Source organism: Ranitomeya imitator, chromosome 5 (assembly GCF_032444005.1).
Source record: "Ranitomeya imitator isolate aRanImi1 chromosome 5, aRanImi1.pri, whole genome shotgun sequence".
Taxonomy (NCBI): domain Eukaryota; kingdom Metazoa; phylum Chordata; class Amphibia; order Anura; family Dendrobatidae; genus Ranitomeya; species Ranitomeya imitator.
Genome location: NC_091286.1, coordinates 405,779,215 through 405,795,664, shown reverse-complemented (window position 1 = coordinate 405,795,664; position 16,450 = coordinate 405,779,215). Strand labels below are relative to the sequence as shown.

The 16,450-nt window shown below is 43.2% G+C and overlaps 1 protein-coding gene and 1 long non-coding RNA gene across 2 annotated transcripts in view; both read right to left on the bottom strand.

The window, feature by feature from the left end:
• Positions 1–4,517, bottom strand: part of LOC138680774 (uncharacterized) — a 38,271-nt gene extending 33,754 nt beyond the window's left edge. Inside the window, exon 1 of the long non-coding RNA XR_011321766.1 lies at positions 4,354–4,517. This is a non-coding gene — a long non-coding RNA (uncharacterized lncRNA). The remainder of the gene's footprint in view (positions 1–4,353) is intronic.
• A 6,365-nt stretch (positions 4,518–10,882) lies between these two features.
• Positions 10,883–16,450, bottom strand: part of ABCC5 (ATP binding cassette subfamily C member 5) — a 139,483-nt gene continuing 133,915 nt past the window's right edge. The window contains exons 29-30 of the mRNA XM_069726983.1: positions 13,882–14,046; positions 10,883–12,360 (exon numbers count right to left, since the gene is read on the bottom strand). Coding sequence (XP_069583084.1) covers positions 12,259–12,360; positions 13,882–14,046 — 267 coding nt within the window. The 3' untranslated portion in view covers positions 10,883–12,258. The remainder of the gene's footprint in view (positions 12,361–13,881; positions 14,047–16,450) is intronic.

Sequence of the window (16,450 nt, the reverse complement as noted above, 5' to 3'; positions counted from 1 at the left end):
CTCCATGCCTCCTCATCCCATCTTAACTCCATGATTGGAGCTATACCGATAGGGCAGTTCCTCAGGATGAGGAGAATTTGCTCTACTGAGGAGGCCTTTGACAGAGAAGCTGTGGACCTTGGGGAGAGATTCCGCGCACGCGGATACAGTAATAGGACCATTAAACGTGGCCTTAATCGTGCTAAAAATCAGAGGAGGTGTGAACTTTTGTCCCAATCACATAAACGTAAGAGAGAGGAGAGGAAAATCCGATACATATCAACATTTAACCACCAGTGGGGTCTGATGAGAAAAATTCTAAGCAGACATTGGCCAATCCTAAGAACTGAACCCACACTCACGAAATATCTCTCAGAAGAACCACTGATGACAGCGAGAAGGGGTAAGAACCTGAGAGACAACTAAAGCCCCAGCTGTTTTTGGAGCCGGCAAACAAAGGTGGGGCTTTTTCCCATGTGGCGATTGTTTGGCATGTCGCAATCATGTTAGGGCAACATCATTCACCTCAGCCGATGGCCGGAGAGAGTTCAAAATCACAGACTACATTAGTTGTAGCAACACATTTGTGGTATACAGTGGGGCAAAAAAGTATTTAGTCAGTCAGCAATAGTGCAAGTTCCACCACTTAAAAGATGAGAGGCGTCTGTAATTTACATCATAGGTAGACCTCAACTATGGGAGACAAACTGAGAAAAAAAAATCCAGAAAATCACATTGTCTGTTTTTTTAACATTTTATTTGCATATTATGGTGGAAAATAAGTATTTGGTCAGAAACAAAATTTCATCTCAATACTTTGTAATATATCCTTTGTTGGCAATGACAGAGGTCAAACGTTTTCTGTAAGTCTTCACAAGGTTGCCACACACTGTTGTTGGTATGTTGGCCCATTCCTAAATGCAGATCTCCTCTAGAGCAGTGATGTTTTTGGCTTTTCGCTTGGCAACACGGACTTTCAACTCCCTCCAAAGGTTTTCTATAGGGTTGAGATCTGGAGACTGGCTAGGCCACTCCAGGACCTTGAAATGCTTCTTACGAAGCCACTCCTTCGTTGCCCTGGCGGTGTGCTTTGGATCATTGTCATGTTGAAAGACCCAGCCACGTTTCATCTTCAATGCCCTTGCTGATGGAAGGAGGTTTGCACTCAAAATCTCACGATACATGGCCCCATTCATTCTTTCATGTACCCGGATCAGTCGTCCTGGCCCCTTTGCAGAGAAACACCCTCAAAGCATGATGTTTCCACCACCATGCTTTACAGTAGGTATGGTGTTTGATGGATGCAACTCAGTATTCTTTTTCCTCCAAACACGACAAGTTGTGTTTCTACCAAACAGTTCCAGTTTGGTTTCATCAGACCATAGGACATTCTCCCAAAACTCCTCTGGATCATCCAAATGCTCTCTAGCAAACTTCAGACGGGCCCGGACATGTACTGGCTTAAGCAGTGGGACACGTCTGGCACTGCAGGATCTGAGTCCATGGTGGCATAGTGTGTTACTTATGGTAGGCCTTGTTACATTGGTCCCAGCTCTCTGCAGTTCATTCACTAGGTCCCCCCGCGTGGTTCTGGGATTTTTGCTCACCGTTCTTGTGATCATTCTGACCCCACGGGGTGGGGTTTTGCGTGGAGCCCCAGATCGAGGGAGATTATCAGTGGTCTCGTATGTCTTCCATTTTCTAATTATTGCTCCCACTGTTGATTTCTTCACTCCAAGCTGGTTGGCTATTGCAGATTTAGTCTTCCCAGCCTGGTGCAGGGCTACAATTTTGTTTCTGGTGTCCTTTGACAGCTCTTTGGTCTTCACCATAGTGGAGTTTGGAGTCAGACTGTTTGAGGGTGTGCACAGGTGTCTTTTTATACTGATAACAAGTGTAAACAGGTGCCATTACTACAGGTAATGAGTGGAGGAAAGAGGAGACTCTTAAAGAAGAAGTTACAGGTCTGTGAGAGCCAGAAATCTTGATTGTTTGTTTCTGACCAAATACTTATTTTCCACCATAATATGCAAATAAAATGTTAAAAAAACAGACAATGTGATTTTCTGGATTTTTTTTTCTCAGTTTGTCTCCCATAGTTGAGGTCTACCTATGATGTAAATTACAGACGCCTCTCATCTTTTTAAGTGGTGGAACTTGCACTATTGCTGACTGACTAAATACTTTTTTGCCCCACTGTATATGGCCAAATACTCATGTGGCCTGGCCTATGTGGGTCTTACCTCTCGCGAACTTAGGGTCAGGACACGTGAGCATATAAGAGACATCATGGGGGCCGGGAAGGTGGATGATGTTGCCACACTAAAAACTATACCCCGCCATTTTAGGCTTCACCATGAATGTAACCCTAAAGAACTTAAAATCTTTGGTATTGATCATGTGAGAAGTGGGATCAGAGGGGAAGACCTGAAGCGGACATTAGCGCAATTGGAATGTCGTTGGATAACAACATTGGGCACTATGTCCCCACTAGGCCTTAACGAACAACTAAGTTTTGCCTCCTTTCTGTAGTAGTATCTGGGTCAGATATTAGGTTCTCGGATATTTCTGGATTTTAACTTTGTGTGTGTTTTTATTTTTTTCTTTTCTTAGTACTGCTGTCGTATTGTTGTATCTCATCATCTACACACCCTTAGAGCAGTTATGGATTGCCCCGATATCAGGACGTTATACGGGAACCCTTCATTTATATGCAAGATTTGAAGGAAACCAGGCATTTATTGTCTTGTTCACATATTTGTCAATTGTGACATTCTGTGTATATATTGCATTTTTTGATGTTCTAAAAAATATTTTTTTATGTGTTGGTGATTATGTCACCTCTTGTGGAGTTTAGTTGCCCTGGACTCCTATATGTTTTTGTATTTTTCTAACTCTTATGGGATGGATTTCCTGTATATTCTATTAGCTATTATATCTGCCTTAATGTTTACCTGCTCGAGTTATGCAGTCTCTTAGGTAGAATTGGATATGCAGGTTCGCCCCTTGTAGTGGGCGCTATCACTTTGCACATTATCACTTTAGCCCTATCTTTCTTTCACTGGCTGCCTTTGTGCAAGCGCACCTATTTGTAGGTGCATTTTAGCACATATTATTTTAGACTCACTGATTATATCTGCCTTTGGTTGGCCTTCCCCTCTTCAACATGGCGGCCGCGGCGCGCGCGCATGCGCGATATGACAGGTTCCAGTGTGTATCCCCCCCCCTCCCATTCTCAGGATAGTACATGGCGGGTTAGTTATATACATTATTATTCTTATTACACTAGTATATCACTGGGTGTCACTACACTAGTATATCTATAGGTAGCTATATTTCTATATATTACCGTTCCAGTGTTTAACATGATGGTGATCCTGCCCTTTTCCAAAATGGCGACCGCGTGCATGTGGCAGGATCCGGGATACATCCCCTTCTGCCTCCAGTATGTGACGCGGCGGGCCAGTGACGTCATGTCACGCGGGCCTGCATATCACCGTGCACGCGCCGCCAATCATGCCGCTTATTGTAGACAGGTGTTCCCCCTATATAAATAACCGCTCCAAACACACATACCATCACAGCCCCCCGAGTAAGCCCAACGCGAAACGCGCGTTGGGGCTGCTGGCAACACTCACTGGCACATGAACGCGGGTAAGACTAACAGTGCACCCTCCATGTATGCTATGATTTAACCCTATATGTGACAGGTAATATGTGGAGATCGGTAATCAGATACGGTTTAGGTTGCATATACTCTGATACCATACATGACATGTAGTACCTTATTGGTATATGCTAGACTACCTCTCATTTTTGGTCATCCGTTTGTTATGCCCCTTGTGTTACTACAGTGGATGTGTCTTCTGTATTTGCACCATCCTCTGGACCTTGCATAGACAGTTTGTATGTTCTCTATATGTTTAATAAAGATTGTTATATGTTCTTTTATATTTGCGTATGGAACTTTTACTCCTCGCTTTTTGTAGGATTAGTATTTCTGGAGTGTCCTGGTGACTAGTATATTGTCCAAAGTAATATGGGATATTATCCCGGTATTTTTCTAAGCTATGTATCAGTGGTACCTGTTCTTAGAACTCTATGGAACGCAGCACAGGTGCTCATGATGATGGTGGTGGTATTTGTTCATACATGAGAAAAAGTGGCGACAGGTTCCCTTGAAATATGTGGATGGACACACTTTCTTATGGTTTGACAAAGACCCATATGTTTGTTGAGGGCAAAATGTTGACATCTCCCTGTATTTTTGTGATGCATGAATAAAAAAAAATCATATTTTCTATCTTGGATACTGTTGCCCTTTCTATTGTTTACTGGATACTATAGATTACTTAAATTCATTGGCATACTTACATTTTTTCTTATTCAATGACTGTGATCCTATGCTTGGTGCTGTCCCATCTTGTAGTTTTTCTCAATATATTGTTGTCTGCTTCATCTCTTCCCATTATACTGCTCTCACCTCGAACTGTCCGCTCTCTTCTATTTCTTCTCTGACACAGCACACACTACTATAGCCAGGAGGATGGGTTTCTGTTTCATCTCATTGGTTACAAGTTGCAACTCTTGCCCTTTCTGCAGTGTAGTCCTTGCAGACTGCTCAGGTTAGGTAACTTACCTCTGAAAATGAGTGCATGGTATGTAACTGTGCAGCCTATGTATTTATCTCCCATTCTGATGAAATGACAAGTACGCTTATACAATTTTATTACAGATACGAATCCTTTTGGCATGATCTGACAGAGATCACTAATATCAATATCTTTCAAATAAAATTCTAGATAAGCATCCAGTTCTTCTCTCATACATCCCATACATCTTAGATAAATGTTGCTCGCCCAACAGCTAATTCTGCCATTTCCTTTATAGCTGTATGAGTGTTTTTTCAGTATTGTGCGCTGTGATACCTCTGCCTTATATCATGGAGGCTTGCTGCATCCTGCAGTGCATTACTACTGTGAACTGGTATTGGAAAGTACAGCTGCTTTTTTCTCTGATGACCGATTTTTCTCTCCTCCATCATCGTTATCTATCTGTAAGGCTATGTGCACATGTTCAGGAATTCATGCAGAAAACTCCTGTGAAAATCCGGACATTTCTGGGAGATTTCCGCATGAAATCCGCATGCGTTTTTTGCGCGGTTTTGACGCGTTTTTTTTCCGGACATTTCCCAATGCATTAGACAGTGGGAAAACCGCGAAAAAACCGCAAAATTAATGAGCAGGTTCATTATTTTTCCGCAATGCGTTTTTCATGCGGAAAAACGCACATCATGTGCACAGAAATTGTGGATGATAGGATGCTTAATGCATGCAGATTATTTGCGGTTTTATAGCGTTTTTATAGCGCAAAAACGCTAGAAAACCGCAAATAATCTGCAACGTGTGCACATAGCCTTAGGGGCGCCTCCTGAGACTCCCATTCGCATTAGTTGGTTGCCCAGTTTGGGACACTTTAACCCCTTCCCGACCTGTGACACAGCGTATGCGTCATGAAAGTCGGTGCCAATCCGAACTGTGACGCATATGCTGTGTCACAGAAAGATCGCGTCCCTGCAGATCGGGTGAAAGGGTTAACTCCCATTTCACCCGATCTGCAGGGACAGGGGGAGTGGTAGTTTAGCCCAGGGGGGGTGGCTTCACCCCCCCCCCCCCCCCCCCCGTGGCTACGATCGCTCTGATTGGCTATTGAAAGTGAAACTGCCAATCAGAGCGATTTGTAATATTTCACCTAAAAAACTGGTGAAATATTACAATCCAGCCATGGCCGATGCTGCAATATCATCGGCCATGGCTGGAAACACTTATGTGCACCCACCCCACCGATCGCCCCCCCAGCCCCCGATCTGTGGTCCGCTCCCCTCCGTCCTGTGCTCCGCTCCCCCGTCCTCCTGTCCGCTCCCCCCGTGCTCCAATCACACCCCCCGTGCTCCAATCAAACCCCCCCGCACTCCGATCCCCCCCCGCACAGCGATCCACCCCGTGTTCCGATCCACCCCCCCGTGCTCCAATCCACCCCCCGTGTTCCGATCCACCCCCCCGTGCTCCGACGCCCCCCCCCCCCCCCCGTGCCCTGATCTCCCCCCCCTTATACTTACCCGGCCTCCCGGTGTCCGTCCGTCTTCTTTGCTGGGCACCGCCATCTTCCAAAATGGCGGGCGCATGTGCAGTGCGCCCGCCGAATCTGCCGGCAGACAGATTCGTTCCAAAGTGAGTTTTGATCACTGAGATATAACCTATCTCAGTGATCAAAATAAAAAAAATAGTAAATGACCCCCCCCCCCTTTGTCACCCCCATAGGTAGGGACAATAAAAAAAAATTAAGAATTTTTTTTTTTTTGTTCCACTAATGTTGGGGTAAGAACTAGGGTTAGGGGTAGGGTTAGGGGTAGGGGTAGGGTTAGGGATGTGCACACGTATTCTGGTCCTCTGCGGATTTTTCCGCAGAGGATTTGATAAATCCGCAGTGCTAAACCGCTGTGGATTTATCGCAGATTTACCGCGGTTTTTCTGCGCATTTCACTGCGGTTTTACAACTGCGATTTTCTATTGGAGCAGTTGTAAAACCGCTGCGGAATCCGCAGAAAGAAGTGACATGCTGCGGAATGTAAACTGCTGCGTTTCCGTGCAGTTTTTCTGCAGCATGTGTACAGAAATTTTTGTTTCCCATAGGTTTACATTGAACTGTAAACTCATGGGAAACTGCTGCGGATCCGCAGCGTTTTCCGCAGCGTGTGCACATACCTTTAGAATTAGGCTATGTGCACACGGTGCGGATTTGGCTGCGGATCCGCAGCAGTGTTCCATCAGGTTTACAGTACCATGTAAACATATGGAAAACCAAATCCGCTGTGCCCATGGTGCGGAAAATACCACGCGGAAACGCTGCGTTGTATTTTCCGCAGCATGTCAATTCTTTGTGCGGATTCCGCAGCGTTTTACACCTGTTCCTCAATAGGAATCCGCAAATGAAATCCGCACAAAAAACACTGGCAATCTGCGGTAAATCCGCAGGTAAAACGCAGTGCCTTTTACCCGCGGATTTTTCAAAAATGGTGCTGAAAAATCTCATACGAATCCGCAACGTTGGCACATAGCCTTAGGGTTAGGGTTGGAATTAGGGTTGTGGTTAGGGGTGTGTTGGGGTTAGGGTTGTGATTAGGGTTACGGCTACAGTTGGGATAAGGGTTAGGGGTGTGTTGGAGTTAGAATTGAGGGGTTTCCACTGTTTAGGCACATCAGGGGGTCTCCAAACGCAACATGGCGCCACCATTGATTCCAGCCAATCTTGTATTCAAAAGGTCAAATGGTGCTCCCTCACTTCCGAGCCCCGACGTGCGCTCAAACAGTGGTTTACCCCCACATATGGGGTACCAGCATACTCAGGACAAACTGCGCAACAATTAATGGGGTCCAATTTCTCCTGTTACCCTTGAGAAAATAAAAAATTGCTTGCTAAAACATCATTTTTGAGGAAAGAAAAATGATTTTTTATTTTCACGGCTCTGCGTTGTAAACGTCTGTGAAGCACTTGGGGGTTCAAAGTGCTCACCACATATCTAGATTAGTTCCTTGGGGGGTCTAGTTTCCAAAATGGGGTCACTTGTGGGGGGTTTCTACTGTTTAGGCACACCAGGGGCTCTGCAAACGCAACAAGACGTCCGCAGACCATTCCATCAAAGTCTGCATTTCAAAAGTCACTACTTCCCTTCTGAGCCCCGACGTGTGCCCAAACAGTGGTTTACCCCCACACATGGGGTATCAGCGTACTCAGGAGAAACTGGACAACAACTTTTGGGGTCCAATTTCTCCTGTAACCCTTGGGAAAATAAAAAATTCTGGGCTAAAAAATTATTTTTGAGGAAAGAAAACGTATTTATTATTTTCACGGCTCTGCGTTATAAACTTCTGTAAAGCACTTGGGGGTTGAAAGTGCTCACCACATATCTAGATTAGTTCCTTTGGGGGTCTAGTTTCCAAAATGGGGTCACTTGTGGGGGGTTTCTACTGTTTAGGCACACCAGGGGCTCTGCAAACGCAACGTGACGCCCGCAGACCATTCCATCAAAGTCTGCATTTCAAAAGTCACTACTTCCCTTCTGAGCCCCGACGTGTGCCCAAACAGTGGTTTACCCCCACACATGGGGTATCAGCTTACTCAGGAGAAACTGGACAACAACTTTTGGGGTCCAATATCTCCTGTAACCCTTGGGAAAATAAAAAATTCTGGGCTAAAATATTATTTTTGAGGAAAGAAAACGTATTTATTATTTTCACGGCTCTGCGTTATAAACTTCTGTGAAGCACTTGGGGGTTCAAAGTGCTCACCTCACATCTAGATAAGTTCCTTGGGGGGGTCTAGTTTCCAAAATGGGGTCACTTGTGGGGGGTTTCTACTGTTTAGCCACATCAGGGGCTCTGCAAACGCAACGTGACGCCCGCACAGCATTCCATCAAAGTCTGCATTTCAAAACGTCACTACTTCACTTCCGAGCCCCAGCATGTGCCTAAACAGTGGTTTACCCCCACATATGGGGTATCAGCGTACTCAGGAGAAACTGGACAACAACTTTTGGGGTCAAATTTGTCCTGTTACCCTTGGGAAAATAAAAAATTGCGGGCTAAAAAATCATTTTTGAGAAAACAATTTTTTATTTTCATGGCTCTGCGTTATAAACTTCTGTGAAGCACTTGGGGGTTCAAAGTCCTCACCACACATCTAGATTAGTTCCTTTGGGGGTCTAGTTTCCAAAATGAGGTCATTTGTGGGGGATCTCCAATGTTTAGGCACACAGGGGCTCTCCAAACGCGACATGGTGTCCGCTAATGATTGGAGCTAATTTTCCATTTAAAAAGCCAAATGGCGTGCCTTCCCTTCTGAGCCCTGCCGTGCGCCCAAACAGTGGTTTACCCCCACATATGGGGTATCTGCGTACTCAGGACAAACTGGACAACAACATTTGTGGTCCAATTTCTCCTATTACCATTGGCAAAATAGGAAATTCCAGGCTAAAAAATCATTTTTGAGAAAAGAAAAATTATTTTTGATTTACATGGCTCTGCATTATAAACTTCTGTGAAGCACCTGGGGGTTTAAAGTGCTCAGTATGCATCTAGATAAGTTCCTTGGGGGGTCTAGTTTCCAAAATGGGGTCACTTGTGGGGGAGCCCCAATGTTTAGGCACACAGGGGATCTCCAAACGCGACATGGTGTCCGCTAACAATTGGAGCTAATTTTCCATTCAAAAAGTCAAAAGGCGCACCTTCCCTTCCGAGCCCTGCCGTGTGCCCAAACAGTGGTTTACCCCCACATATGAGGTATCGGCGTACTCGGGAGAAATTGCTCAACAAATTTTAGGATCCATTTTATCCTATTGCCCATGTGAAAATGAAAAAATTGAGGCGAAAAGAAATTTTTTGTGAAAAAAAAGTACTTTTTCATTTTTACGGATCAATTTGGGAAGCACCTGGGGGTTTAAAGTGCTCACTAGGCATCTAGATAAGTTCCTTGGGGGGTCCAGTTTCCAAAATGGGGTCACTTGTGGGGGAGCTCCAATGTTTAGGCACACAGGGTCTCTCCAAACGCGACATGGTGTCCGCTAACGATGGAGATAATTTTTCATTCAAAAAGTCAAATGGCGCTCCTTCCCTTCCGAGCCTTACCATGTGCCCAAACAGTGGTTTACCCCCACATGTGAGGTATCGGTGTACTCAGGAGAAATTGCCCAACAAATTTTAGGATCCATTTTATCCTGTTGTCCATGTGAAAATGAAAAAATTGAGGCTAAAATAATTTTTGTGTGAAAAAAAAGTACTTTTTCATTTTTACGGATCAATTTGTGAAGCACCTGGGGGTTTAAAGGGCTCACTATGCATCTAGATAAGTTCCTTGGGGCGTCTAGTTTCCAAAATGGGGTCACTTGTGGGGGAGCTCCAATGTTTAGGCACACAGGGTCTCTCCAAACGTGACATGGTGTCCGCTAAAGAGTGCAGCCAATTTTTCATTCAAAAAGTCAAATCGCGCTCCTTCCCTTCCAAGCCCTGCCGTGCGCCCAAACAGTGGTTTACCCCCACATATGCGGTATCAGCGTACTCAGGACAAATTGGACAACAACTTTCGTTGTTCAGTTTCTCCTTTTACCATTGGGAAAATAAAAAAATTGTTGCTGAAAAATCATTTTTGTGACTAAAAAGTTAAATGTTCATTTTTTCCTTCCATGTTGCTTCTGCTGCTGTGAAGCACCTGAAGGGTTAATAAACTTCTTGAATGTGGTTTTGTGCACCTTGAGGGGTGCAGTTTTTAGAATGGTGTCACTTTTGGGTATTTTCAGCCATATAGACCCCTCAAACTGACTTCAAATGTGAGGTGGTCCCTCAAAAAAATGGTTTTGTAAATTTCGTTGTAAAAATGAGAAATCGCTGGTCAAATTTTAACCCTTATAACTTCCTGAGAAAAAAAAATTTTGTTTCCAAAATTGTGCTGATGTAAAGTAGACATGTGGGAAATGTTATTTATTAACTATTTTGTGTCACAAAACTCTCTGGTTTAACAGAATAAAAATTCAAAATGTGAAAATTGCGAAATTTTCAAAATTTTCGTCAAATTTCCGTTTTTATCACAAATAAACACAGAATTTATTGACCTAAATTTACCACTAACACAAAGCCCAATATGTCACGAAAAAACAATCTCAGAACCGCTAGGATCCATTGAAGCGTTCCTGAGTTATTACCTCATAAAGGGACACTGGTCAGAATTGCAAAAAACGGCAAGGTCTTTAAGGTCAAAATAGGCTGGGTCATGAAGGGGTTAATGTATTTGTGGGCCTTAAAGGCCTGTGCTACAAGACGACTTTTGTAGTGCAAATGAAGCAATGGAAAGATATATTGCGCAGACAGGTTTATTATAGAAAACACCTTTGCTTTTTGTACAGTATAAGGCTTTGAGACTATTTGCGTTAGATGTAAGTTTCACCAGGCAGACATAATATATATGCTTTGGCTTTTCCCTAAGTTCACTGGACATTGGGAGGAACTGGCCAATATAATGAATTCCATTTCCCATCTCTTAGTTTGTGACTTTATCCACGCTCAGTATGTGGATAACCTACCCAGCACCAGAACCACTTAAGGTGGTAGTGGCTCTTCAACTCTATTGCTAGAAAACTCATAACCCAAGATTGCTTCCAAAAAAACCCATGTACATTACAGGAGCGCCTTGGTAAACTTAAGAGGCGTTTAACACTTAAACAGTATTTATAGAGATAAGCGCTGGGGTAAACATTTTTGGACTTTTATAGGACTCTAGGCTTTATAGGCCTTGACCGACCCATCCCAATATGACTAAAATAGAATGAATTATCTTTGAGATGGTGCAAGTGAGGTCTTAACCCTGATTCCACACTTTATGTTTCATTGTTGGTAATTAACTACGAACCAGAAAGTCATTTTTTTCTACACTTGGGATTTTCAATTTGCTCTTGGTTTTCATGGTAGACTAGTGTCTTCATGTACATTTCTGCCGTGCTACTGGTGTACATTGAAACTTGGTGCACCCACACATCACAACCCCAGATAGGAATTGGAACCCTACAACTTTCTGATATTATGGACGAATCCAACAAAATTCTCCTGACCCTGAAGAAAGTACCAACATAGTAGTGGTCCCCAAACACTATTGAAAAATGGCCCCCTTCAGTTGACTCCCACCCTACCATCTCCCCATTGCTAATTGGTTAAATATACAAAACGTTTTATATAAAAATTGTGAAAACACATTTACAGTCAAACGTTTGCATAAAATCCACACCCATATATTTCATAGTTAACCCAGTGCTCATTTTAATATAAAATAAACCAGCTTACATCTTCACAGTAAATATAGGCTATGTACAAACGCATGTAGAAAGCTTCATTCTAAGCTGGCTACATACAGAACTATGGTTGCCTGAACCATTTTAATTATTTTCAGTGCATTTCATAACGAAAACGCATATATTTTTACCTTTAGTAGTAGGAATAAATACAATAGAACATGAATATTATTTCAAACAGTTAAAAAAAATCTAAATCAGTCCTGAATTGGTTTGTGCTAAAAAAAAAAAAAAAAATCTAAAACAAGAGAAGGAAAATGAAAAGGCAAAATATACCATATTTTCAGTCAAGAGAAAAAAAAAGTAGGGATTGAGCCTGCCACAGGCAGGGAATGAGAAGCAGCGCAGAGCCCCACAATGTGGGGTTTAGCTGAGGTGCTCATTATTTAGCCCTTCACGGTAATCTTGTTATCTGCTGCAGCAAACATAGAGTAGAAACGAGTATTCTCATTGGAAAGCAAGGCAGACGGTGTGTCAAATTCCATAACCTGCAACCAATAAAAACACATTAGTTATATGAAAAATCAAAAAGTGCACCTATATCATTAATTATTACAATTTGAAAGGGTTATTTGCAAGTTTATAAATGAGTAAAAATGCAAAGTCCTTGAAAAAACAAGCAACCTTGCTATTTACTTCTTACTACAAATCTGGTCTCTTAAGCAAGGAGATCAGCGCTTACAAGCTTATTACTATAGAGCGTGCAAGCGCTGGTCTGATGGCTGGCCTCTGTGCTGCTCTAATGCTGCAGATTCAAAGTGTGCAGGATGAACTGTCTAAAAATTCTGAGCAGTAAGCAGGTGCACTCCTGAAAACACATCATTCAGCCACTACACACACACACATATATATATATATATTTTTTTTTTTTTAAGTTTAATGTACTGTGTGGATTTGTGCTCTTGTACAAACAAGTGAAGTTTATTAGGTTTCATAGACTTCAGGAGGATGCCAAACAAGAACACAGCCTTTTCTAGGCAAGATAAACAAACAGTCCATATACAGCAGATAAGGGTTCACCCGCTTACCATTAGGTCCACACAAATGTGCAAAGGATCACAGGTCTTTCCAACTTCACTCGCAGACAACGCAGCTCAGCCGCCTTTTAAATAAAATGCACAGCCTAGATTGGAGCAACCAGTCCCACCCAGCTCCTCTAGCTGTTCCTAAAACACAGACCCAGATACCCGGTCCCTTTTCAAAAACATCGCAGCAACCTTTCGTTGCTGGAACCTGCTCTATGGGCTTCACATCACCGAGGCTAACCACCTAAGTGAAACATATCTCCCATCCAGTACCTGTCCAGCTGCATCCTTACAGTACCTACAACTTATGTCTCATTTATTTCAGAATTAAAATAAATAGTAGCATCTGAAATCAAACAGCTTGTAAGATTCTGAGAATGGCTGATAATCATTCAATAACAGTATTATTGAATAATTCATTATATTGTGATTACACTGCAGCCTGGCTAAAAAACAAACAAACCTAATTTCCAAACCTAATTTCCAAATAGTCTTAGTCCGAATTCAGACAACCGTATATCAGTAAGAATACGGACCATGATTTCCATTTGGACCATGGGTCTTGTGACCTGGACTCAACAGCCTTGTAGGTTGTCTGATTTGTGAAACCGGCCTTATAGAAACCAATTACTTGCATTGGGTATTTATGTGCTCACTGGCAAGGCTCTGTGAAAGGAGTATCGAAATGCTAGGACAATCAGACCAAGGACAGCAAGATACCTTTATTTAGTTCCGAAAGAACCGTACATAATTCTAAGTGTAGGTTTGTGCGGGAGCTGAATACACAAAACGAAATGGTATTTTTAAATAAGATAACTAACAAGGTCATGTAGCAACACAGTTAATAATTAATGAAAATGTCATTATAGCCAAGTTAGAACAGATTGTTTTCATACATTGTCCTAAGTACACAGACACATAAAAAATGAGCAACAGTAGAAAGATGAACAATAAAAATGCCAATGCTAGATTATTCTCACTAACCTGTCCTTGTGCTAGCACCATAATACGGTCACACCCAAGCACAGTGTTGAGACGGTGAGCTATGGTCAACATTGTGCAATCTGAAAACGCCTCCCTTATAGTTTCCTGGATTAAAAGGTCCGTCTCTGCATCCATGGCTGCTGTGGCTTCATCAAGAATGAGAATCTAAAACAGAGCATAAACAATCAGCGTTAATGTAAATTTAAAAACGTACAAATTAAATAAGAGTTTTTTTTGCAACACAAACAGCATACAATGCAGTGAAACTATGCATTAAAAGGTGGTAAAAGGTTGTAATAACTACTTCCCCACAGAAGGGGCTTCTTTATCAGAGTCCTAATTCTGATGGACTCCACACTTGCTCAGCAAACATTACAGGCTATATACAACTTCATAATCATGTTCCTTTTTAGTTGTCCCCATGCACTTAAAATAAAAAATGAAACAACTTTGTAATAGGTCCTAAATATTTTGGGAATTGTTTTATATCTTCAGCTCCACTTTCTTCTAAAATACATGCAAGATCCAAATGTACAGGGTTTATTTTTGTCTGCAAACATGTAAAGCATAATAGGTAAGCAATGGAGCATTTGCAAAGGTTTTTTTTCTAGATGCATTGGCCTAATAAAAATCACTTTGCAACAAGAATGTGTGAAAACATATGTATAAGGAATATATATATGTTTAGCCCCAATAGAGATAGTGATAACATCAGTAAAGCACTGTGCAATATGATGTCAACAGGTTTTTGCCATCTAATCTGAGAGTAAGAAAATGGAGAAACAGAGACCTTGATTTCAGCAGTTTGTCACTTACTGGGGTGATTGCAGTTAGTACCATCACGGTTTTATCAGCAGCAGATTATCTCTACAGGATTTGTAAACCTGCTGCCATGTAGTTCTCCATATTCATGAGCTCTGTATATCCCTGACCCACCACTGAATGGCAGCTTTCTGCCTATGCACAGTGTGCAGAGTAATATGGCTATCAGTGGTGTGGGCGGGATTATACAGGGCTCAGCATTCAGAGAACTGGTAGATCTGCAGCAGATAAAACAGACATTTTAACAAAACTGCAGACAGCAACCCAGTAAGTGATAGACTGCTGGAATCAGCATCTCTGCACTTACATTATGTTGCTTTCTGAGGAGGTAGCAAAAATCTGGTGCAGATTTAAGCAGACTCCTTATGCAAATACAATGTGAGAATTGAGCAGTTCATATATACCACGTCACGTTCAACGCTGTGTGTTCAAGAAAAGTATATGAAGCAGATATGCAGGTTAACAGCGTTCTAAAGCCATGCGGCCGATGCACAGAGAGCCCAGTTACCGGGAGGAAATTCACTTATTCCTCCCGGCAGCCTTCGGATTTCAGTCATTGAGGCATGTCCAGTGTGGCTTCACTCACCACTAGTACACTGCACTGACTGACTGCAAGCTCTACACTGATAACATGCCAAGCCCGCTGTCACCCAGTGCTGGTGTATGGCTATATACTGAGAAGTGGCTAAAGCCGCACCCTATGACAAAGCCAGACAGTGTAGGGAGGAGCAACCCTTTTAAGAAGAGCGGAAAAAGAAAAGGCAAGACTATCCTCTAAAATATGTATTTCACTAGCACAATATCCAGCTCTAGCTCATCTTCAAATGATTAGGAAAAACTTTTAAAAAGGATTATACATATGGAAATTCTAAGTGAGTAAACCAGATGCATCATGTTCAAGAAATCTTTTTACAAAAGCATATGGTTTGCATTGGGAAATCTGGTGAAAGATTCTATTTCTTTATCGCCTCTCATTGGGGGACACAGGAACCATGGGTGTATGCTGCTGCCACTAGGAGGCTGACACTATGCAAATAAAAAAGTTAGCTCCTCTGCAGTGTACACCCCACCGACTGGCATTATACTCTTCAGTTTAGCTTAGTGTCAGTAGGAGGTGGACACGGGTCTTTCTTTAGACCCTTATCTACCTCAATGTGCGTCGTTTCTTTTCAGGTTTTTTCCGGATGGGATACAGGGTGAGCAGTCACACCTGTAGTCCCACAAGCGGACTATGAGTACGGCGTGTACTGCCACCCCGTATCCTCATAGATCCCTCAGCAGGACCAAGAGCCTGGCGCACAAGCGTGCTCAGAAGTCCGGTCCTGGCCCGTCCCCCACCCACTCGCCCACCAGAGCCTGTCGGTCGGAGGAGACGAGGACGTCCATCAGCAGCTCCTATGGACGTCTGATACCTTCTCAAGGTTAGTAGCAGACGACGGGGGATTTTACTAGGTGAGTATTTCTAAAGGGGGTTCCCAGGCGGGTCATCGCTGCATTTACAGCACTTTCCCCGTTCCCTGCGCGGTGGCTACCCTTTCCATGCCCCATCGCGTTCCTCCAGCGGTCGCCGTCTTCCTTCAGGCCCCGGCCTCCTGGGGCCTGCTTGCGGCACACTCCTGCCTGCATTTTCCTCAGCGGTCGCTGGCTCCTAATTTAGGCCCCGGTCCTTCCCGTGGCCTACTTGCGATGTACCAGCTGCCCTCAGCGTTCCCCCCTCAGCGTTCTATGCGGGGCGTCGCTCACCTCC